This window comes from Ptiloglossa arizonensis, chromosome 6 (assembly GCF_051014685.1).
Source record: "Ptiloglossa arizonensis isolate GNS036 chromosome 6, iyPtiAriz1_principal, whole genome shotgun sequence".
In the NCBI taxonomy this organism is placed as follows: domain Eukaryota; kingdom Metazoa; phylum Arthropoda; class Insecta; order Hymenoptera; family Colletidae; genus Ptiloglossa; species Ptiloglossa arizonensis.
This window is the reverse complement of record NC_135053.1, coordinates 26,845,707-26,864,186: the sequence shown is the minus strand read 5'-3', so window position 1 is coordinate 26,864,186 and position 18,480 is coordinate 26,845,707. Positions and strand designations below refer to the sequence as shown.

The 18,480-nt window shown below is 43.0% G+C and overlaps 4 protein-coding genes across 20 annotated transcripts in view; 2 read left to right on the top strand and 2 right to left on the bottom strand.

Moving 5' to 3' along the window:
* The window catches only part of Trio (trio Rho guanine nucleotide exchange factor), a 23,181-nt gene extending 18,150 nt beyond the window's left edge, over positions 1 to 5,031 (bottom strand). For 3 of the 8 annotated variants that reach the window (XM_076314151.1, XM_076314150.1, XM_076314152.1), the window contains exons 1-10: positions 4,827 to 5,030; positions 3,766 to 4,056; positions 3,435 to 3,548; positions 3,029 to 3,353; positions 2,273 to 2,931; positions 1,842 to 1,952; positions 871 to 1,049; positions 638 to 785; positions 364 to 555; positions 77 to 280 (exon numbers count right to left, since the gene is read on the bottom strand). In XM_076314151.1, coding sequence (XP_076170266.1) covers positions 77 to 280; positions 364 to 555; positions 638 to 785; positions 871 to 1,049; positions 1,842 to 1,952; positions 2,273 to 2,931; positions 3,029 to 3,353; positions 3,435 to 3,548; positions 3,766 to 4,026 — 2,193 coding nt within the window. In that variant the 5' untranslated portion in view covers positions 4,027 to 4,056; positions 4,827 to 5,030. Of the gene's footprint in view, positions 1 to 76; positions 281 to 363; positions 556 to 637; positions 786 to 870; positions 1,050 to 1,444; positions 1,541 to 1,732; positions 1,779 to 1,841; positions 1,953 to 2,272; positions 2,932 to 3,028; positions 3,354 to 3,434; positions 3,549 to 3,765; positions 4,057 to 4,826 lie in introns of those variants that run through there. The other 5 variants (XM_076314154.1, XM_076314146.1, XM_076314147.1 and 2 more) reach the window with 5 other exon arrangements.
* The window catches only part of Hig (locomotion-related protein hikaru genki), a 17,754-nt gene extending 5,394 nt beyond the window's left edge, over positions 1 to 12,360 (top strand). For 2 of the 10 annotated variants that reach the window (XM_076314157.1, XM_076314159.1), the window contains exons 2-11: positions 6,670 to 6,996; positions 8,234 to 8,316; positions 8,514 to 8,676; positions 8,884 to 9,066; positions 9,234 to 9,368; positions 9,461 to 9,604; positions 9,749 to 9,961; positions 10,043 to 10,258; positions 10,382 to 10,470; positions 10,627 to 12,154. In XM_076314157.1, coding sequence (XP_076170272.1) covers positions 6,861 to 6,996; positions 8,234 to 8,316; positions 8,514 to 8,676; positions 8,884 to 9,066; positions 9,234 to 9,368; positions 9,461 to 9,604; positions 9,749 to 9,961; positions 10,043 to 10,258; positions 10,382 to 10,470; positions 10,627 to 10,743 — 1,479 coding nt within the window. In that variant the 5' untranslated portion in view covers positions 6,670 to 6,860 and the 3' untranslated portion in view covers positions 10,744 to 12,154. Of the gene's footprint in view, positions 1 to 6,354; positions 6,593 to 6,669; positions 6,997 to 8,059; positions 8,157 to 8,233; positions 8,317 to 8,513; positions 8,677 to 8,883; positions 9,067 to 9,233; positions 9,369 to 9,460; positions 9,605 to 9,748; positions 9,962 to 10,042; positions 10,259 to 10,381; positions 10,471 to 10,626; positions 12,155 to 12,221 lie in introns of those variants that run through there. The other 8 variants (XR_012992425.1, XM_076314163.1, XM_076314156.1 and 5 more) reach the window with 8 other exon arrangements.
* LOC143148426 (uncharacterized) lies at positions 12,299 to 16,310 on the top strand. Its single transcript, XM_076314732.1, has 10 exons — positions 12,299 to 12,401; positions 12,497 to 13,005; positions 13,438 to 13,542; positions 13,644 to 13,814; positions 14,197 to 14,445; positions 14,551 to 14,696; positions 14,796 to 14,942; positions 15,080 to 15,354; positions 15,664 to 15,831; positions 15,965 to 16,310. The coding sequence occupies exons 1-10, from the start codon at positions 12,299 to 12,301 to the stop codon at positions 16,069 to 16,071; spliced, it is 1,980 nt and encodes a 659-aa protein (XP_076170847.1). The 3' UTR covers positions 16,072 to 16,310.
* Positions 16,171 to 18,480, bottom strand: Mrpl38 (mitochondrial ribosomal protein L38). Its single transcript, XM_076314165.1, has 6 exons — positions 17,732 to 18,480; positions 17,523 to 17,675; positions 17,113 to 17,440; positions 16,872 to 17,030; positions 16,653 to 16,789; positions 16,171 to 16,563 (listed from the first exon to the last, which is right to left on the bottom strand). Exons 1-6 carry the CDS (start codon positions 17,868 to 17,870, stop codon positions 16,271 to 16,273), a joined length of 1,209 nt encoding a protein of 402 aa, XP_076170280.1. The 5' UTR covers positions 17,871 to 18,480; the 3' UTR covers positions 16,171 to 16,270.

Here is an 18,480-nt window from a genome sequence, read left to right as displayed (position 1 = left end):
TTTGAAATTTCTCGGTTTCCTGGCGCGTGCAGCCGAATTCGAATACATTCGAGTAGAACGAAGCGGAGAAACTCACGGAACCGGTGGTATCGGGAGCATCGGTGGATTCTCGAAGTTCCTGAAGTAACGCTTCACCCTGTACTATGGTCGACGCGCAAGCCTCCAAGCAAGAGGCTCTGTGCTGCTCACACTGCTCCAACAACCTTTCCGCCGTTTCCAGATTCTCCGCTACCTCGTCCTGTTGTAATTCTTGCCGCAATTCGTCCACCCAACCACTCAACTGGACAAACCGATCGTCACGTTCTCTCACTCTTATTTATTTATTCTTTATTAATCACTATTGCACATATTTCCAACGCTTACCTCTTTTTCGTGCGTGTAAAACACAACAGCTAAATTCAATCTTCGTCTGCGTTGTTCGACTCTCGCTGCAAAACTACTGACGTGAGCTTCCAATTCCTGTGCCACGGCATATATCTCGTCGGCGGCACATTCCCCCGTGTGCGCTAATTCTTGCGCAGCGGTAAGTAATTTCGTGGCATTCGTGTAAGTGTTCTGAATGGACGAAAGAGATCACTCGTTACACGTACGGAGTATTGATTTGCGAACAGTTTCGTGTCACGATCGATCGAATTACCTGTGCAACGTTTTCAAAGTGTTCGTGGCTTTTCTGATATACCCTTGCCTTTTGAAGATTACGACCTACTCCGGTATTTTTTCTAATGAATACCTCGCCGTGGTTCGTCAACCAATCTAAAACTTGTTTCACGTCCTCTTGAAATAATCTGCAAACAATTAGATCCAATGAAAACTCTGCGCGTATGAAAAACGAATAAAGTGAGTGGGAAGGAGAGCCGATAAAACTGGTACCTTAACGCGAGTCTTTGATGTAGTTTCACTTTTCGGGCATGCCAACGAGCTTCTAATGCTCTATGATGACCCAAAATTTGATGGATCACCGCCAACACGTGCGACGCGCCCTCGCTATAATCCGCGGCTGGATTCCCACTCATACCCGAATGTCCATCGATGCTGTGTCCATCTTGACTCTGAAGAAATCGGTCATCGTTATTGATTCGGTCGTTGAAATTCTGTGTCGTAAACCAGGCGATCTACGCATCTATGTGAATCGTCATGCATTATCGCGGTAATCGTTACGCGTTACGGATTCATCGTCGAATTCATCGATATATCGAAATATTTCATGGAGACAAAATTTGCATGCCAAAGCAATAAAATACTAGATAAAGAAAAATACACGAGGCTGGTAAGTCAACGATCGGCAACAAATTGAAACTAAGCGATCGAACAAGCATGCAAAAGCCATTCTTATTCTGCCGAAGCGTATCGTCAACGGACGATAGATTATTGTAAGTGGACAAAATAAACCACTATGTGATTTACAAACATGTACACGTACACTCATGCACACCAATGGACGTACATGTTTTCTGGCTGTATGGTCTATCCCTTGCGGTTGATTACAGACTTGCACGAGATGATCCAGTTGGTAAAGAAGCTTCTTACTGGTACTATGCACCTAAACAATAGGATTGCCCAAAACCATATTTAACATTTTCTACAGTCAATGATCGTCGCTTAATTCGATATAGTAGAGTACGTGAATCTACGCAGAAGAGAGAACGAGTTTTATCCACCTTCGAAGATTGCCGCGAATTGATGTACAAGGCAACACTCGTCCGTTTCCTTTGTTCGAAAAGTTAATTCTTACCATCTAACCCCTTTATCTCTTTGCGACATTCTTTTCATCACACCCGCATACCAAGCGCTTGTCCACCGGTTAGAAGCTATAAAAAAAACAGTTACTAATTGTTTCGTACATAATCGTTGCGAAACGTGTCCAAGCTCGGACCGTGCGTCGAACTCAAGCTGTGACAAACTTGCAGCATCGAGCCTAGTCCACTCAAAAGTGCTTGATACGCGTCATATACCTGTCAAATATCATTATCTTTTATCAAATACCTCCTTCTTCGTAACTAATCGTATTTACGTAAACCATATCGCGTGAGTTGTAACAATGTTACGTTGAAACAAAGAATTAATATTTTATTTAGAAAACTATTCAAAACCTAACGACTCACATCCCCCCCCCCCCCACCCTCTCTCTTTCTCTCACTCCTTGTGCGTGCGCGCACGCGTGTACGGCTTTGACTTGCGGGATGGAGGGAGAGGAGAGAAAAGTGCCTGTCGCGAATCGGGAATCGAAGGTACACATATTAGATATTTACGAATTAAGAGAGCCAACAATTACCTCTGTATAGGCTTGACACATCGCTTCGTAAAGAGTTTGATGCTGACGTATGTGAGACTCCAAGATGGGTATATCGTTGGGTAGATTTCCAGCGTCGCAAGCTTGACTCCATCCCGCGACGCTATCAACGTACTGTTCAGCCTTGTGATGAAAAACAACGCTCAAACTAAGAACCGCGGTACGTTCATCGAGTCCTGCTGCGAACTCTTTCCATGCTCGATCTAGTCGACCGGCTACGGCCCTTACGTGTCCGGCTGCGTAGTGTTGCGTTTCAAGTAAACGGCTCGCCATTGTTAGAATCTTATTAATGTTCACGTAAACGTTCATGGAACTCATGGTGAAATGCTTATGCTCTTCCTGCAAATTTTTGGCTAATTGGTAAGATCGACCAATTTCGACGTAATTAGCCAAAAATCCTTCTCTATTGTGACAAATCCAATCAAACATTTTTTCACAATCCTGTTCGAAAAGTCTTAGTTGAAAACATTGATCCAGTTTAATTTTTTTAATATGCCACAACTGTAGCAGGTGTTGTTGCGCGGCATGCACCGAATCCAAATGTTGAATCACCAAGGTTGCCAATGCTCGTCCATCCGGATCGGTACCTCCTGCCGCCCCACCCTCAATGCTACCTCCTTCACCACTGGTTGCGGCGATACCTAATAACAATAATAACACGCAATGAACATTTTAAAGTCAATGTTCCTCTCACAATTCACTAAAAGAATAGTATAAGAACAGGAAAGTGATTCTTACTATGATCGAAACGTTGTAGCAGTCTCTGGCCGCCAACTTGGATCTCTTCTACTGGAACTTTCATGATTTTTTTCTTCATTTCATTATGCAAATCGATTCCGTGTTTCGCTCCGGCCACATCGTCCGCAAAATCATTACGACTCAGATCCTCTTGCAAGTCGTCCAATCTGTCGAGAAGATCAGCTGTCTGCCACGTAAAATCTTCCACAGCGAGCCTCGTGTCAATCCACTGAGCATGATCGTACTGCAGAGACCCATCCAAATCTGCGGTCAACTGCGACGGATCGATCACTTTTGCCAAAGCCTCCAGACTTATTGTGTTTATCTAAAATCGAGAAAAACGTGATACCTTGTTTCCAATGCGGCCACAAACTTCTTTTTTTTAGACAGCTATTTTCTTGCTTACCTCAAAATTATACTTTTTTTGTTTGGCTAGGGTTGTTCTTTGTTTCTGCCAAAAATTTTCAGGTTTGATGATAAATGCAATATGAACCGAACGATGAAAATGTTCGTGCAGTACCTTGAACAGAGAAATTTCAGTTGTCGATTATTGAAATGTTTAACAATTGCGTGCCCACAATCTGTCATTTCAATTAAAAGTGCCTCTGGTACTAAGTTGTAACGAAATATAGTTATCGGAATTTCCGTCGTACAAAAATGGCACGTTTGTTCGAGTAAATTATAGAGACGGACGCGCGTTAGGAATTAACGATCATAAACGGTTATTAAAGTACAACCTTTAGAATAGGTTTAACGGAATCCCAAGTAGCACCACGCATATCCACGATCACGGTGAAACGCAAACCTCTGGCTTCGTCGGTGGGTATGGTCAAAAGATATTGCAAAAGACGACGATAGTCCTCGGGTTTTGCACGTTCGCGCCTCGGAGTGGTAGGAAAAAGAAGCACAGGTCCACCTCTACGATCTCGACCACCCGGTAAGATGGCCAAACGCTCTTGAAGTAAAGGTAGAACCTCGGCTGCTCTTGTCCCATCCATTTCCTCTGTTCTTATTCGATCAAGTCGTACCTAAACAAAATTATCAGAAATGTTACAACTTTTGATACTAACTGTACGCAAACTCTCCTATGGATTTATCTCGAATAGTGGTTCCTCGATTAAGATAAGAAGGTACGTTGGCACTCGACCGGAGAAGAGAAGAAATTAAACTAGATCGTTAATCTATTCGACTTGAGAGACAATACGCGAGGTAGATATCCTGAAATATCTATTCTGTTTCTACGAGTTCCATAATGAATTTACATTCTGTGCTCTATCGAATTTCTTAATGAACGAAACAAATGATTAAACGTTCTTAAAACTTTATAGTTTCGAAATGTACAAAGCGATAACGTACGGTAAAATTTTACAAGACGCATGTGTTCGAATAACACACATAATGTTGACATATCATCGAGGTCGTTAATAACGACTGCTGAAGGAGCAATAAATCGCCCAATGAGAATTAATCGAAGAAGGATAATGGAGTTACACTCGGCATCAATTCCGTTGTCACAACCATCAAATACATCATCGTTGATGTATGCTTCAAACGCGAGTATGACCACTGTCGTATCGTTGTTGTAAAAGAACGTTTAACTTTCGATACATTCATCCAACGATGTCGCACGCCCAGCGACAACGGCCGATAAAAATTTAATCGTTGCATTCACATTAAGATCGAACTGCTGCTTCTGCTTTATCCGTTTACATATCTTCCATATGAAACATCTTCGAGTAGACCACGAATCACGAATCAGAAAGCACGGTTGAATCGAAATGAAAATTGTTTCGCTTACCCGTTAGAAATCACCTTGAAGAAACTTGGATCGCTCCGACTTTCTTATGTACACCATGCATACGTTTATTCGATAAAACGTGTTAAGACTCATATCGTTCGTTCGCCGGCGTTAAAACTTTTACAATAGTGACGAATGCGAATCTGCAAAACTACTAGCTGCCAATGGCTGTCTGCCATATTCGAACTGGTTCGAGCAAGAAATTTTCAATGACCTCCTGGCTCGAACGTCAGCGTATAGGGATACATACATACAATGTGAATACGCATCGATGCCGTGCGAGGGCAGCACAATATTTTCTAATTTTCCCAGTCGTGCGATGTTGCGGCTACGTTATACACTGCGTATGTTTTATCCTTATTATATGTGATTATATGTAACACGAGCGACGATCGATGATGTTCCTTATGTCGGAATGTATTTTCCAAGGAAACAATCATTGATATTGACAGTACGTATACTATCCGGCACTAAAGAATACACCGTATTTCGAAATACGCTTGTTTCGTTAGAAATTCAAACGGCCGCGGTCATTCGTACGACAATGACTAATTAAAAAAATCTCGGAGCTATTTATGATTAAATTTAAATAATGAAGTATATACAGTACATATGTCTACATATATGCTGGACATGGCACGCGCGCGCGCGCGCGCGCGCGCGCGTACGTGATATGCATACACGCATCGTACACGACTCTACATTCATACGCCGTGTGTCGCGCGCGCGCCTGTGTGTAATTATATAAATGTATATAATACATATAAATATTTATATAATTATATAAATGTATGTAGACTAACTTGCTAAACAATGTATGTGCAGTAATCCACCAAAAGTGAGAAACTTTGCTTTGTCAATGTATGTACGTGCAGACAAAATTATTTACCTTTCCCGATCATTCTCTATTTCATTTGAGACATGAACGGAACGCGTATTTATAACTTGGAATCATTACGGGAAAGCAAACGGAAACAGCTTATGCACTTGAACTTGTTTCGTTCGATCACGAACGAACGAGATCTAAAGTAAACCTAGCATGCAATGAAAGAACATATCGCATCGGGAGCCTCTATTACCATTTTCGTGTCACATCCAACGTTATCGATTCGAAGTGAAACAAGACCACAACGCTATTAGCGGTAAGAATTAAAACCAAGCGGGGACGTTCTTATTTTCAAAACGATCGCCATCTGGATTGATTCTGATCCGGTAAGAACGACAGGCCCTCTACAGAAATCAATTATCCAGTGGAATATTTTCTTAGGCTGTCGAGCTACGATTAAAATGTAAGCCATTTACGCCAATCGGGGATCGCAACTGTCGTCGCGCGAACATATAAGCGACTCGATCCAACGATATACGTTGCTCACATTTACTCGCAGCACACCCGACGATTGCAATACTAATAAGACGCTTGATAGCGTTCAAATTGCTTTTAATAAGAAAAAGAAGGGAGAAAGGGTAATCGTTGAAACGGAGGAAAACGATGCAACGACTGACTTTCGAGGATATTTTTATTCAAAATTCGGACGAATAACATACGCTGTAGACGCCTGCGCGTTTTCGAGTGAACCAGAACCGGTGTATCTACCTTGTAATAATTCTCCCCATAGTTCCGCGATGGGTGGTAGTATGTACATACATACGTGTCGTTTACGGACGTTAGCGATGAAGTTAGCGGTAACGTTGCCCGCGCCGCTAATCATCGGTCGGTCATACGCGCTTTCTTCTGGTCGGTCCGTCAATTTTACAAACGCATGTATGTACGTTTCGTTTCGTCGGTCGACCGACGTGTCCAGTCGATCGGATGCCTCGATTCATTACTTTCTTCGTGTTCCAGTGCTTTCGAGTCTTTGGCGTTCGAGTAGGCGCGAATCGCCGTGCTTGTGAAACGAAATGGCGAAAGAGAAGGCGAACGATCGTTCAACGTACAAAAGTTCGTTCCATTTTCGATGCGACGTTTGCGTCGAAACAGGTTTCCAGTGTCGTGATCTGAGTAGGATTTCGTTCTGATATGCAAAGACGAACAGTATGTCCATCGAGACGGAAGGAAGAAGAAATTGGAAATTGTTCGAAAGTGCGTACCGTGCTACTCTGACAACGAGATGTTTTCTTTTATTACTCGGTCTGACTACAGCTGGATTTTGCAATGCGAAACAACAAACAGGTGCGTGTAGTGCGTTCAAATTTTTGTGTCGCGAATACATGTATTGTCTTAATCGTTTCTTAACGATGTAATAATAATGATATCGTGCGTGATACGAGGGCTCGATTCGAATCACCGTGAATCGATTCGGAGTGTTCGCGCAACGGGATGTTTGTTTTCTATGTCACACGCGTCGAACGAGACGCGCGCGCGTAACGAAACGCGTAAAGTGAATGAAACGAGGTCCAGGGATTATCCTCGTAGTTGCATTGTACGTTACCGACATGATCGCGAAATTGTACCGCTATCGGTAACGCGAAGATACGTATATACTTTGCAAGTATATACGTATGTGTATATTTACATTCGACTAAGAAGAATCGTCTCTACCCATTCGAGTGACAGATGTCCCTTGGAAATGATAACACGAGGATAATATTTCGACTTACGTTGCGACTCCACGATCGTAAAGTAACGCTGAATATGATAAAATGTATGCGCGCGCGCGCGCCTCACGCACACAGAGTATAGATATGTATATACATACATATATGTGAAAATGTGTCTAGCACCGTAGCAAAACGGATCGATAAGGAAACGTTTGAGCACTTTTCGGAACGGTTAGATGGTATCGACCGTTTGACGAAACCGTGCCGAGCATGCGCGATGAAATATACGTATAAATACAATTAACGTAAAATCTCACGAATACACGAATCGTGTTTCGATAATGGAACAAGGACAATCAAGGGAGAGGTGCATTACGCGCACATTTCTTTTTTCCTTTTCGTAATTACGCGTATGTACGCGTATCCAAAGTATATACATATAGTATGTAGGTACGCAGAGGATCGACATCGTTCCCAATCGATGGAATATCTTATGCTTCATCGGACGCGTGTCGTATATTGTCTCGCTACGGTCGCGCGCGATCAATCGTGTCTGTATACACGTATGCATTTACGTAAATAGTACATAGTTGTGTACGTGTGTAGTTACGTGGCGAGTATTCTACAATTTTTCGGATTTTCTGTACGCGAGAAGAGCGTTTGAGAAAAAGAAGGTAAGGACGATCGTCGATGATCCTAAGGTAGATCGACGACAATCGTTCATCGACAATTCAGAGATACGTGTAAAGTTACGGATGTGTCTACGTTACTGTTACGACTATCGATCGCGATGTACGACATTGATAATTTCTCTTTTCTGCGTAATTTTTCCCGCACAGTGTTGCGTACTGTAATGATTTACTTTGCAGATACCGACGGATTCCAACGGGGTTGCAAACTCGAAGGTCTGCACCCACTTTTGATCGTTACCTACAAGAATATCGCAATATCCGTAAGTAACCCCGTTATGGACGATATTTGAGATTCAAAAAATACTTCCGATTTTAGTAAAATGCTTGCGCGACTTGTTCACGACAATTGTCAATGACAATTGAGAGTGGATGAATAAATATCGACGTGCGTTCAACCGTTGTATCTATCCGCAAACATAGAAACATATGAGGTATACAGTTGGCTGTTTGTTACTAGGTAGATAAAATCACAGTACCGCATGGTGAACGGGTGACCATAAGATGCAGGGAACTTGGCAAATACAAGCTTGTCGGTGATTCCTTGTTGCATTGCCGTAACGCGAGTTGGAACGGAAAACTGCCCTCTTGTAACCCGACAACGGCAATTTCAAATTATACCGGTGAGTTACACGTACGTACACACGTACATACGTAGTAGGTGTATACATAGGCAACTATGTTGGATAAATTTTGACCGGATCCGAAGTTCGATTGGAACGATAATATTATACAATTCAAAGAGAGAAATTTCTGAGAATTGTTAAACTTGTCTCAACGGAGATAAGATGAATGCTTGTATAGTAATTCTCCTTCGATGATTGTTCGAGGAGAAACAGAAGACGTGCCGCCAACGATCGTGTTCGGATTACCGGCCGGTTCGGCCGCCGTCGAACCGTCGGGTGCCCTCGCAGTATTTCCAGGAAGCATTCTTCACTTGGAGTGTCTTTTTGCTAGGAAACTTGGTAATCCGGAATGGACATGGACTTCGACGTTTCGTCAATATTTGACCGGTGAGTGTTCGTTCGGTGATCGATTCCCTTTCTGAACGGAAATTGTAAGTCGTTTGTCGTAATCGAAAATATAGTACACCAGTTTGCCGGGAAAACGAGAAAAAAGAGCACGCGCGTGTCCGAGATCGTTGCATTCTAGCCAAAGAATTTCCATTCGGTGATCGTAGGTTGGGCGATCGCCGCTCGCGAAAGGGACTGGAAGTATCGACTATCGATATATTATGCAAAGGCTCAAGATTCCGGTGTCTACACGTGCTCGACACCCCGTGGATTATCCAACTCCATTCGCATTTTGGTCGTGGGTAAGTTCGAGTGACTGTTGTCACTTGGTGCTGTTTCGTTTTCGTTTTCGTTTTCGTTTTCGTTAGAAAGCGAACGATACGCGTTGTTGCAGATGTACAATGTCCAGTTCTGAGCCTACCCGAACCACCGCTAATCGGGAAGATTCAAGGGGCACGCATGGGTCACGGAGCGGTGTTCGAATGTCCCGTCGGTTACAGGCTGGAAGGTGCTGCTGGTATAACGTGCCAATACAATGGTGAGCGATGGGTTACGTTGTATGAAACTGATCGTGCTCGGATTGGATCGAATCGAATCGATGTCCGTGGAACGCAGCGGTGATTTTGGCGCGTCGATATGTATAATTCGAATTAAATGGAAGATGACGAATGATTTCTTTTAGGTAAATGGTCCGCCGATATGCCACGATGCGAGATGATCGAATGCCCACCTATGAACACGCTCAGCGACACGTGGTTACAACTTCTCGAGTACAATAATACCTTTGGCGGTAGAGCTGCGTTTGCTTGTATGTGGGGTCATAAATTATTGGGCTCGCAGAACATAGAATGCAGAGGAGATGGTTCGTGGAGCGGAGATATGCCCAGTTGTACGGGTAAACTGCGCGTCAATTTCCTTCGTACGCGTGCGTGAGTGCGTGCGTTCTTTTTCCATGAAACGACACCGTTTTGCACAGAAATTACCTGCCCGGCACCGTCGGTACCAAAGAGCGGACGTATTATCGAGCAAACGCATCGACACGGATCTGCGGGACGGAAACAACATCGTCGAAGTCGCGTGCACAAGGCTGGTGCTCTTGTTAGATTTGCTTGTTTGCCGAGTCATCAACTCTTGGGCGAGGCCTCTATAATATGTACCGAAAATGGAACGTGGTCTCACTTATCGCCAGTTTGTAAGTTTTCTGTCGGCCGGGAACAATATTTCTCCCGCAGTCTGTAATATTCGTAATATCGAATCAAATGCTTTCACGATCGTATCGAACGTTTCTTCTCGACAAGCCTGATTCGATTTATAGGCAAAGTGAGATGTCCTTATCCCGGTGATCCGCCTCATGGACGAATCGCGCCCCTCAAGTTTTGGTATAAACCTGGCGATAACATACAGGTAATAAAATATCGAGTACGACGAACGAACGTATTATTAACGAACGTGTACTTTGTAAATTAGTTTTCGTTTCGCGACGCACGATAATATTGTGAATTCAATACAGCGAGGCAACGATTTAAACGAAATCGATTTCTTTTCTCGATCATCGACTAGGTAACCTGCTCACCCGGATACGTGACACCTCTGGAGCCTGTACGGAAACCAACGTGTCGAGAGAATGGCATGTGGAGTGCACCGCCGCCCCCCTGCAGGTCGTACAAAGACGTTTAAAACGGATGAGATAACGTTTCGACCACTGGCGAGCAGTGTGTACACCCGATATACAGATTCGTACAAGAGAAAGGGGGAAACTTTGTAGCGTCTGCATCAACCAAGAACGGTCTTTCTTCTCGGCAAGTGATGCTGTCACAATTTCATGTCACCTGATCTGTGCGTGCGTTCGTGTCTGTGTCTGCGTATGTGTTTTACACACACACACACACAGACACACGCGCGCGCGCGCGCGCGCGCGCGCGTACGCTAAATTAACGAGGAAACGAACGTACGCGATCGATCATCGGCCCGTACCGAGTGTATCGATGCTGAAAATAAATTCAATCGAATTTTCACGAATTCGTTTAACGACGAGTGACGAATAAGCTCGAAGCGATGTATCGTTGTTGGAGATACGTCGACGACTCTGAAATATAAGACATCGATTGTTTGCTTGTCCGTAAAAGAAACGAAGCGAACGTATCAACCGATTTCGTTGATCTTCGCGATTCATCGTTCGACCTTTTGTTTGTTATCGCTCGATACAATCGAGACAATCGAGACATTCGACGCGTGATCCATGTGAAAATTCCGTTAACGAGAAACGAACTCGAATGATTTCGGCTCGAGGTTAGCCTCGTCCGATTTGAATCCAAGATACATACGTACGTCGAATTAGCTTTTCGAATAGGTAACGATGATGCGAATTTTCAATTATCGGAGCGCGTTTGTCGTCGACCTATCGCAATAACACGAAGAACGAGATAATAAACGATCAATAGGTAAAAAAGACTCGAACGAGCTTAACGGGAAAAGAGAGACGGGCAAGAACAGAGGAGCGAGAGGGTGAAATCGAACAAAGATCTGCATATGTATGTGGACACTTGTGTGGATATACATACGTATGCGCGATAAATGAACGCGATATACAATAGATTGTACGATGCCTAATTTTAACCTTTAAATGCATATAGATTTTCGCGATTTTCCCCTTCTATGTGATATATAGATATAAATATGTATAGCTCGACAACTTGGAAAAGATAACTCCCGAGGGAGTGGTCCGAGATTGGTCGGGGTGACTCGTGGAGATTCGATCGCGTAACTGTCGAACGTTATTCGAAACTACGATATTCCAAACGGTTAAGATTATGGAGAGCGTGCCAAGAACGGAATCTATCGAATGAACCTATATAGTAAATTGAGATTTTCGAGCATTTCGAAAGAGAACAATGTAGATGCCAGATCGCACGATTCGAACCGAAATATGGCGTGAAAGTACCACCGTCGTGGTACTCGAAGGAAACCGATTTCGTGGGAACGCCCGATGGGAGAAGAGACTGGACCAGCATTTCTCCACAGTAGAGATCTTTTCTACCTTGTACGAGCTATACATACGTGTAAAATAAAGTTGCGTTATTCTCGAAAATGACGAACTCTTGACAAGTCCTTGACAAATGTCCTCGACCTTCGAATAGACGATCTCTTATTTTCAGACATTATCGTTAAAATTGTGGATACGTGACGAATCAGCTGCAATAGAAACGAGGCTTTCGCGAGCTACGCTTGCGAAATGTTTTCCAACAAACGAGCCGAGATAACTCGTGGAACCAAGGACGAAAAATGGTCGACGAAAGACAAACTGAACCAATATCGAGGAATCCTAAAGTTACACGGTTGGAGAATATATTTTCAATTATCTTGGAACGATTCGATCAACGAACGGCTTACGCCGTAACGTGGATCTTGTTTCTATTTGTTCCGTGATGAGAATCTTTCGGTACAACTGACTTCTCGACGAAACTCGAATGTATAGATTGCAACGACGTACAATACACAGTGGTTCTTTGCGTACGCGTTTACAGCCTTTTAAATAATTTTCGGCTCTCTTACAGTACGCGATCGATTTTATTATTCGACCACACGAATATCCATACCGAAACGATCAACAAATATCGGTTTTCAGCGTTTCGATTTTCTTTTACCCTTTGCGGTTCCTTCTTCTCTTTCTGTCGTTTGTTCACGTTCCTCTCGATCGTCTTCTTGTCGCGCGATACGAACTTGTGCAAACGTATAGGGCGGGAAAAGAAGCTAAGATCGCAAGACGCTACGAAGCTGAAGAGGAGAATATCGTGGCAATTGGGCTCGTTTCGAGAGGACGTGAAGAAATATCGTCGAATCGTAAGCGACGCGGTAAACGGAATCGCGAAAAGTCACACGCACAGTTTGTTGCAAGGACGGAAAGATTTGAGGAACAAGTGTCGGGAATACAACGTCGAGGTAAGTAAATATTTATTCACCCAACGAGAAAATTGCGCCTGATGGAATTACGCAGCGCGGCCGATTCTATTCGTTCAGGAATGGACAGATAGATGGATAATTTCACCGGGCGCGAAGGGAACGCGCGAGGACGTATCGGGTAAATACCTACGTAAGTACGTAAGTACGTAAGTACGTAAGTACGTAAGTACGTAAGTACGTAAGTACGTAAGAAGCCTTTCCGGTCTCTGCGAGGTGCGTTTAGCTTTGACGAGTTTCGCGCCAGCCAGTCTACACACCTAGGTAGACGCGTACTATACGTATACGTGTCCGTCTGGTTCGCACCCGAGCCGTTGCTCTCCGAACGAACACGATTTCGGACGCGCGCCTACCGTAAACGCACGGTCCACGGAAATTGAGCAAATTCCAACGAGTAGGGCATTTCGATTTCAGCTCATTTACGACTCCATTTACGAGGAGAATCATCGAAAACGTCGACAACTGGATAAACTGCGTTACGAGAAAAAAAGAAAAACGAAGCGATGTTTCGAACTGCAGGCATGTGTCTCGTTTGTACAATTTATTACGCGATACCGTCGCAACGGTGCCGCAAGTGTGCGAACTTTTAACGTATACGTTGCACGATGTATCTAATACAGCTGGAGCACATAAAATTGTTCAACGATTACGCGCAAGAACAAGAAGAACCGTGGGCTCGGGACAAAACGCAGCAGCATCTGGTGACGCGTTATCAGGAATCTATAGCGAAGCAGAATGCAGCCAAGGCGATAAACATAACGTACACTTCTATGCTGCGAATTTTAAAAAAGGTGCGATTCGATTAAAGGAATACAAAATTCAAGAATCTGAAGATGAGAACGCGAACGCGAACGCGAACGCGTGTACCTACCTGTATTGGGTCATCCCGTAAGAGATAGACGAGTGTCGCGATTGTCTGAAAAATCGCGCGATAAAACGAATGAAACTTGGCTAAATATCGTCGAGTTTCTTTCAACGTCGACGAACCGGTGTTTGGCGAGCGTAGCTCGATAGCGTTGCTTCTGTCGAAAGTTTCAAAGTTTCGGAAGCATCGGTGCATCGAATCGTGTTCGGTGCGCTCGCGGAAACAACACGCAGATCGTAGCTACGCGACAAATATCGTAAACGGACGATGTACCATTTTTCTTGCCGTTACGGTAAATCCATTCGCAGGACGCGATACATCACGATGCTTTGTTGGACACGTTGAAACAAGATCGGCGAAGCCAATGCGAAGTAATACTCCGAGCAACGATAATGGGTCAACTCGCGGTCGAAGAGTCGAACGACATCGAAGAAAAATGTGAACGAATTACTCGAAAAGTTTGGGACAACATGAAAGAGAGAGAACGTACGTTGGCGTTCGTTCGCGGACAGGTTGAAGATTTGTGGTCGTTCGCGCAATCATTGATACGAACCGAAGTAAGTTGGGACAACGAGACAGCCGAGAAAACAACAAACGAAAACGAATACGTTGATCTCGCGGCTCGATACAACCAACTTGAGCGTGTATTGTACGATTTGCAGAGCGAAACGATGTTCACCGTAGAAATTACGCGCGCTGCGGTTGCATCGAACGCAACGCTGGAAAAACAAATAAAATCGTTGGAGAAGATCTTCGATAAAGTTAAAGAGTCGTTACTTGTGCGTTCCTGTCGCGAATTGCTTTCAAGGTATTGTCATTCGTTTTCAAAGATCGGGCTTTCTTTCTTCGTTTGGAAGAAATCGATCGTTCCTATTTAATTTCCCTCGTTTTCGTTCGCCTCGATTAGACTGGAGGATCAAACGAAGCAAAGAACACGATTGCTCGAGCAATTCGATCGTAACGTAAAAGAGCGCGACGCATTGTTCGGTCGAAAGAACGAAGCTTTGACCACCCTCTCGGAAGTGGAGCACGCTTTTGTGACAGCTGCGGAAGAGTAAGTAACGCTGCTACACTTTCACCCTTCCTTTTTCCGGTTAATATTTATGTTCTTGTTAACCGTTGCTCTATTACTTTCACGCGACACGTACGATACGAATAATATGAAAAGAAATCCGACTAATTCGTTTAAAGATATAACGCCGGCAGAAACGTTTTACTGGAACAAATCGCGATACAAAAGGAACGTGAACTCGAGCACAAAAACTTGAGAAAAGATCACGGTGAATTACTAATGAACATTAGAGCGGCTTTGCAAAGTATGGTGGCCATGCTAGTTTGCGTGAGAAAGGGAGGAGGAGTTAAAGCGACAAGAAAGCAAACCGACAAAAAACCAACCAAGGAAGAAAAGGACGATACGGATGAATTGGAAATCAACTCATCGATAATGGAAAAAATGGAGACGGAAGGTAAACACCGTGGTAACGAAGGTAACGAACCATGACCAAGTCGATGAATACAATTTACGATGAAAGTGTGGGTGTACCTAAATATGCGTGCGATCGGTTCATTAATCGGCTCCGATTAATCGAGTATTGCTTGATCCCACTTTATCGGAATTTTGTTCGTGCGATTCTTCCGTTCGAAACAGGGTCGACGAACGATCCTGTCGCATCGATATTCGCGATCGGTACGAAATTACATCCAAACGAGTTTGAAGCAAACTCAGTATTCCTTACGCTTTCGTTCTATATTTACCGTATAACGTAAATCTGTAGGTTTGGCGTTATTGTCGACCGTAAGTCGGAAAGTAGGAGCATTGTTTGGAATGAGCAACTTCGATTTTGACAAGGACAGAGAGGACAGAGCAAAGGATTTGTATCAAACCTATGTCTCCAACTATCATTCGAGATTAAAGTTCGAAGACAGGGATTTTGAGCCAACAGGTAAGGGGAATCTCGATAAGAACTGTATCGATTCGTAAGCAATGTTACCAGAGAGATTCGAGTACCGACGTTAACGTCGACTTGAATTACTTTGTTCGTCGAGTGTGTGAATTTTACACGATGCATTCTTTAGGTCTCTTTGTCGAGCACGAAGTTATCGATTCTTCGATACCGACGCGTGCCGAGATCAAGTTAAGAAGCAGACAGGCCGTAGAAACCTATTTACGGCTACTACATTGACGTATTTGTCTTCTCGTTCTTCCAGAGAATGATTGCACGACGATATCGAATAGTATCAACTATCGAATAGTCTGCGAATCAACGCTGGCTCGTTTTCCATACGGTATTTATCCATAATTTATTTACAAAATAAATGTTGTCTCTTTTTACAATGCACAATAACTGCCAAGTCACCTTTTCTATTTTTATTACAACTACTTTACTGCATATCCTTAATTCGACCCCATCCCAAGCGTTCCTTTGTGATTTCTAATTTCAGCCAAGTAGGTGCATTGTTATCGATTCTACACGCGTTAGGATATTTCAGAGGTGGTTTCGCTTCCTTAAAAGGATGAACATCTTTTAACCGTTTTAACAGATATTCTTTCATTATCTCTTTGGGATCTCTGTACCTATCCAAATAAAGATTGAACGATTGTCTCAAAGGAAACCATGTCTGCGGTTTTAGATACGGTTTTGGAAAATCGTATTGAAACACTGGTTCTTTCGTGCCTGTGAAAAGAAAATTCGAAAATGTATAGTGTGCATCGAGTATCGAGACAAATTCATAAAAATGAAACTGCCATGATAATTGTACGCACTTAACACCGAATGATAAAACTGTGTCACAGAAGGATCCCAGTCGCTCTGATAAAATGCTAAGCCAGCTGGAGTAAGATCGTCTTGATTTTTACGGTAAAATTCCAATGTATTCCAGTCGCGCTCCTTCAGTGCTAAACTACAATGGTTATACGATGTAAACCAAAGATAACGAGAACAGATAAACTTTATTATTTCTTTCAACGAAATTGTTAAATTACCAGGGTTCGGACTTTTTGTATTCTGCATAATTTAAATGTCGATTTTGCTTATAAAGAACAAATACGTAGCGATAATAACCGACACCTCTAGGTGGAATTGGTCTTAAATAGTCGATTATTTGCTCGCCAAGATTTAGTTCGCTACCGGGTATGTTTCCACTGAAATAAAACATAGAGTTGTGCATTAATCCCTTGGATCGCACACTCGGGTCAACGGATAAGAAGAATTATGCCCACTCACAGAAACCAATGGCAATACTCGTTGTTTGAATTTTGCATGTTACCGTCCGGAGTACTCATTATCAGAGTCCATAATGTATCGGACGGTGCTACGTATTCAATGGTTGGCAACTCGCGCGCTTCGTTAGGTTTTATAACGTTTCCTGTGTAAACTCCGATCGATGAATCGTCACTTATTTTATAATTGATTTTTAATGGTAAAACAGGTGAAAAGTATGCGTCGCCGAATAAATCTCGAAAGATTCCGTAATGATTGGCGATTTTAAGGACGTCGAGTGGACGGTACATATTTAACCAAACCTCTTTTACTCGATTTAAATCGACAAGCACTAGAAAAGATTGGCCAATATTTTTGTAACATTGTACAATTGTTGTACGCGTATTACTATAACGGCAACGTAAATTACATACACGACTTATTCCTTGCGATTCTCTCCGTTTCGGGGTCCGATCTGAAGGTCTTCCATTCCGCGAACCACATTTTTTTTGCAGATCTGGAGCACTTTGGTACACCGAAACCTACGTCTACTTGAAACGATACCGTTGGATCCGTTTTGTTCAGGGCTGAAAGATACGCTATTAGAATGCAATTGATCTAAGAAACATTGTTCTTCGCTTACCTTCGAGTCGCTGCTTTAAGGTACGAGCAATCGTCGGTGGTTTCCCTCGTATATGATGTCCATGTCGAATTTGTTCGATACGAAGTCTCGTACGCGGGACAAAATCTTTTGTGAAAATTTGAAAAACCCTGTTCGCCATGGCTAAAGAATTTTAAACAGACACTACCAATCGGAGACGTATAACGATTAATTTATTCCATCAAAGAAGCACTCGTTACCGCTACTGTGCAAATTCAAAGAGGTTAAGGTCGCTTCGAACGGATCGTACTCGTCCGAATTAAATTCAAATATATAGAGAACTTCAAAATGCACGAGACACGTTCGATAAAAATGAAAAAGAACGCTTATACTGTCGATTATCCGTTGACATCTATCTATACACGCGAAAGGTATCGGTACTTACAAACGTTTTACAAAAAAAAAACGACAATCGATGAGTTTATAGTCTATACGTTTACATACGTATGTAGGCAGTCCGATCAACTCGAATTTAAAGTGTAAAATATTACGAACTAGGTTTTGAGAGTAGAGGGTACTTGGAAAATTGTAACAAGCCGTTAGAATTTGTTAGTTGTTAGTTTGAAGATAATCGATATTTCATGGTGTTAAAATTATGTAGCTTATCGTTGTAACGTGATCGAAGACCGACAGGTTTGATAGAACTACGAACGATTAACGGGGACGAGTTTTCCACGTTTACCGACGAGTTTACTCTTAAACGAAGATGTCGCTTGAAAACCGTTGATAGT

Bases quoted from the DNA above. Each gene is read 5' to 3' on its own strand.
- LOC143148426 (XM_076314732.1), top strand. From the start codon at position 12,299: ATGTTTTCCAACAAACGAGCCGAGATAACTCGTGGAACCAAGGACGAA. The intron at 14,446-14,550 runs GTAAGTTGGGAC...TACGATTTGCAG, and splicing joins AATCATTGATACGAACCGAA to AGCGAAACGATGTTCACCGT. The intron at 14,697-14,795 runs GTATTGTCATTC...CGCCTCGATTAG, and splicing joins TGTCGCGAATTGCTTTCAAG to ACTGGAGGATCAAACGAAGC.
- Mrpl38 (XM_076314165.1), bottom strand. From the start codon at position 17,870: ATGGCGAACAGGGTTTTTCAAATTTTCACAAAAGATTTTGTCCCGCGT. The intron at 17,676-17,731 runs GTAAGCGAAGAA...CGTATCTTTCAG, and splicing joins CTTAAAGCAGCGACTCGAAG to CCCTGAACAAAACGGATCCA. The intron at 16,564-16,652 runs GTGCGTACAATT...TTCTTTTCACAG, and splicing joins GTTTTATCATTCGGTGTTAA to GCACGAAAGAACCAGTGTTT.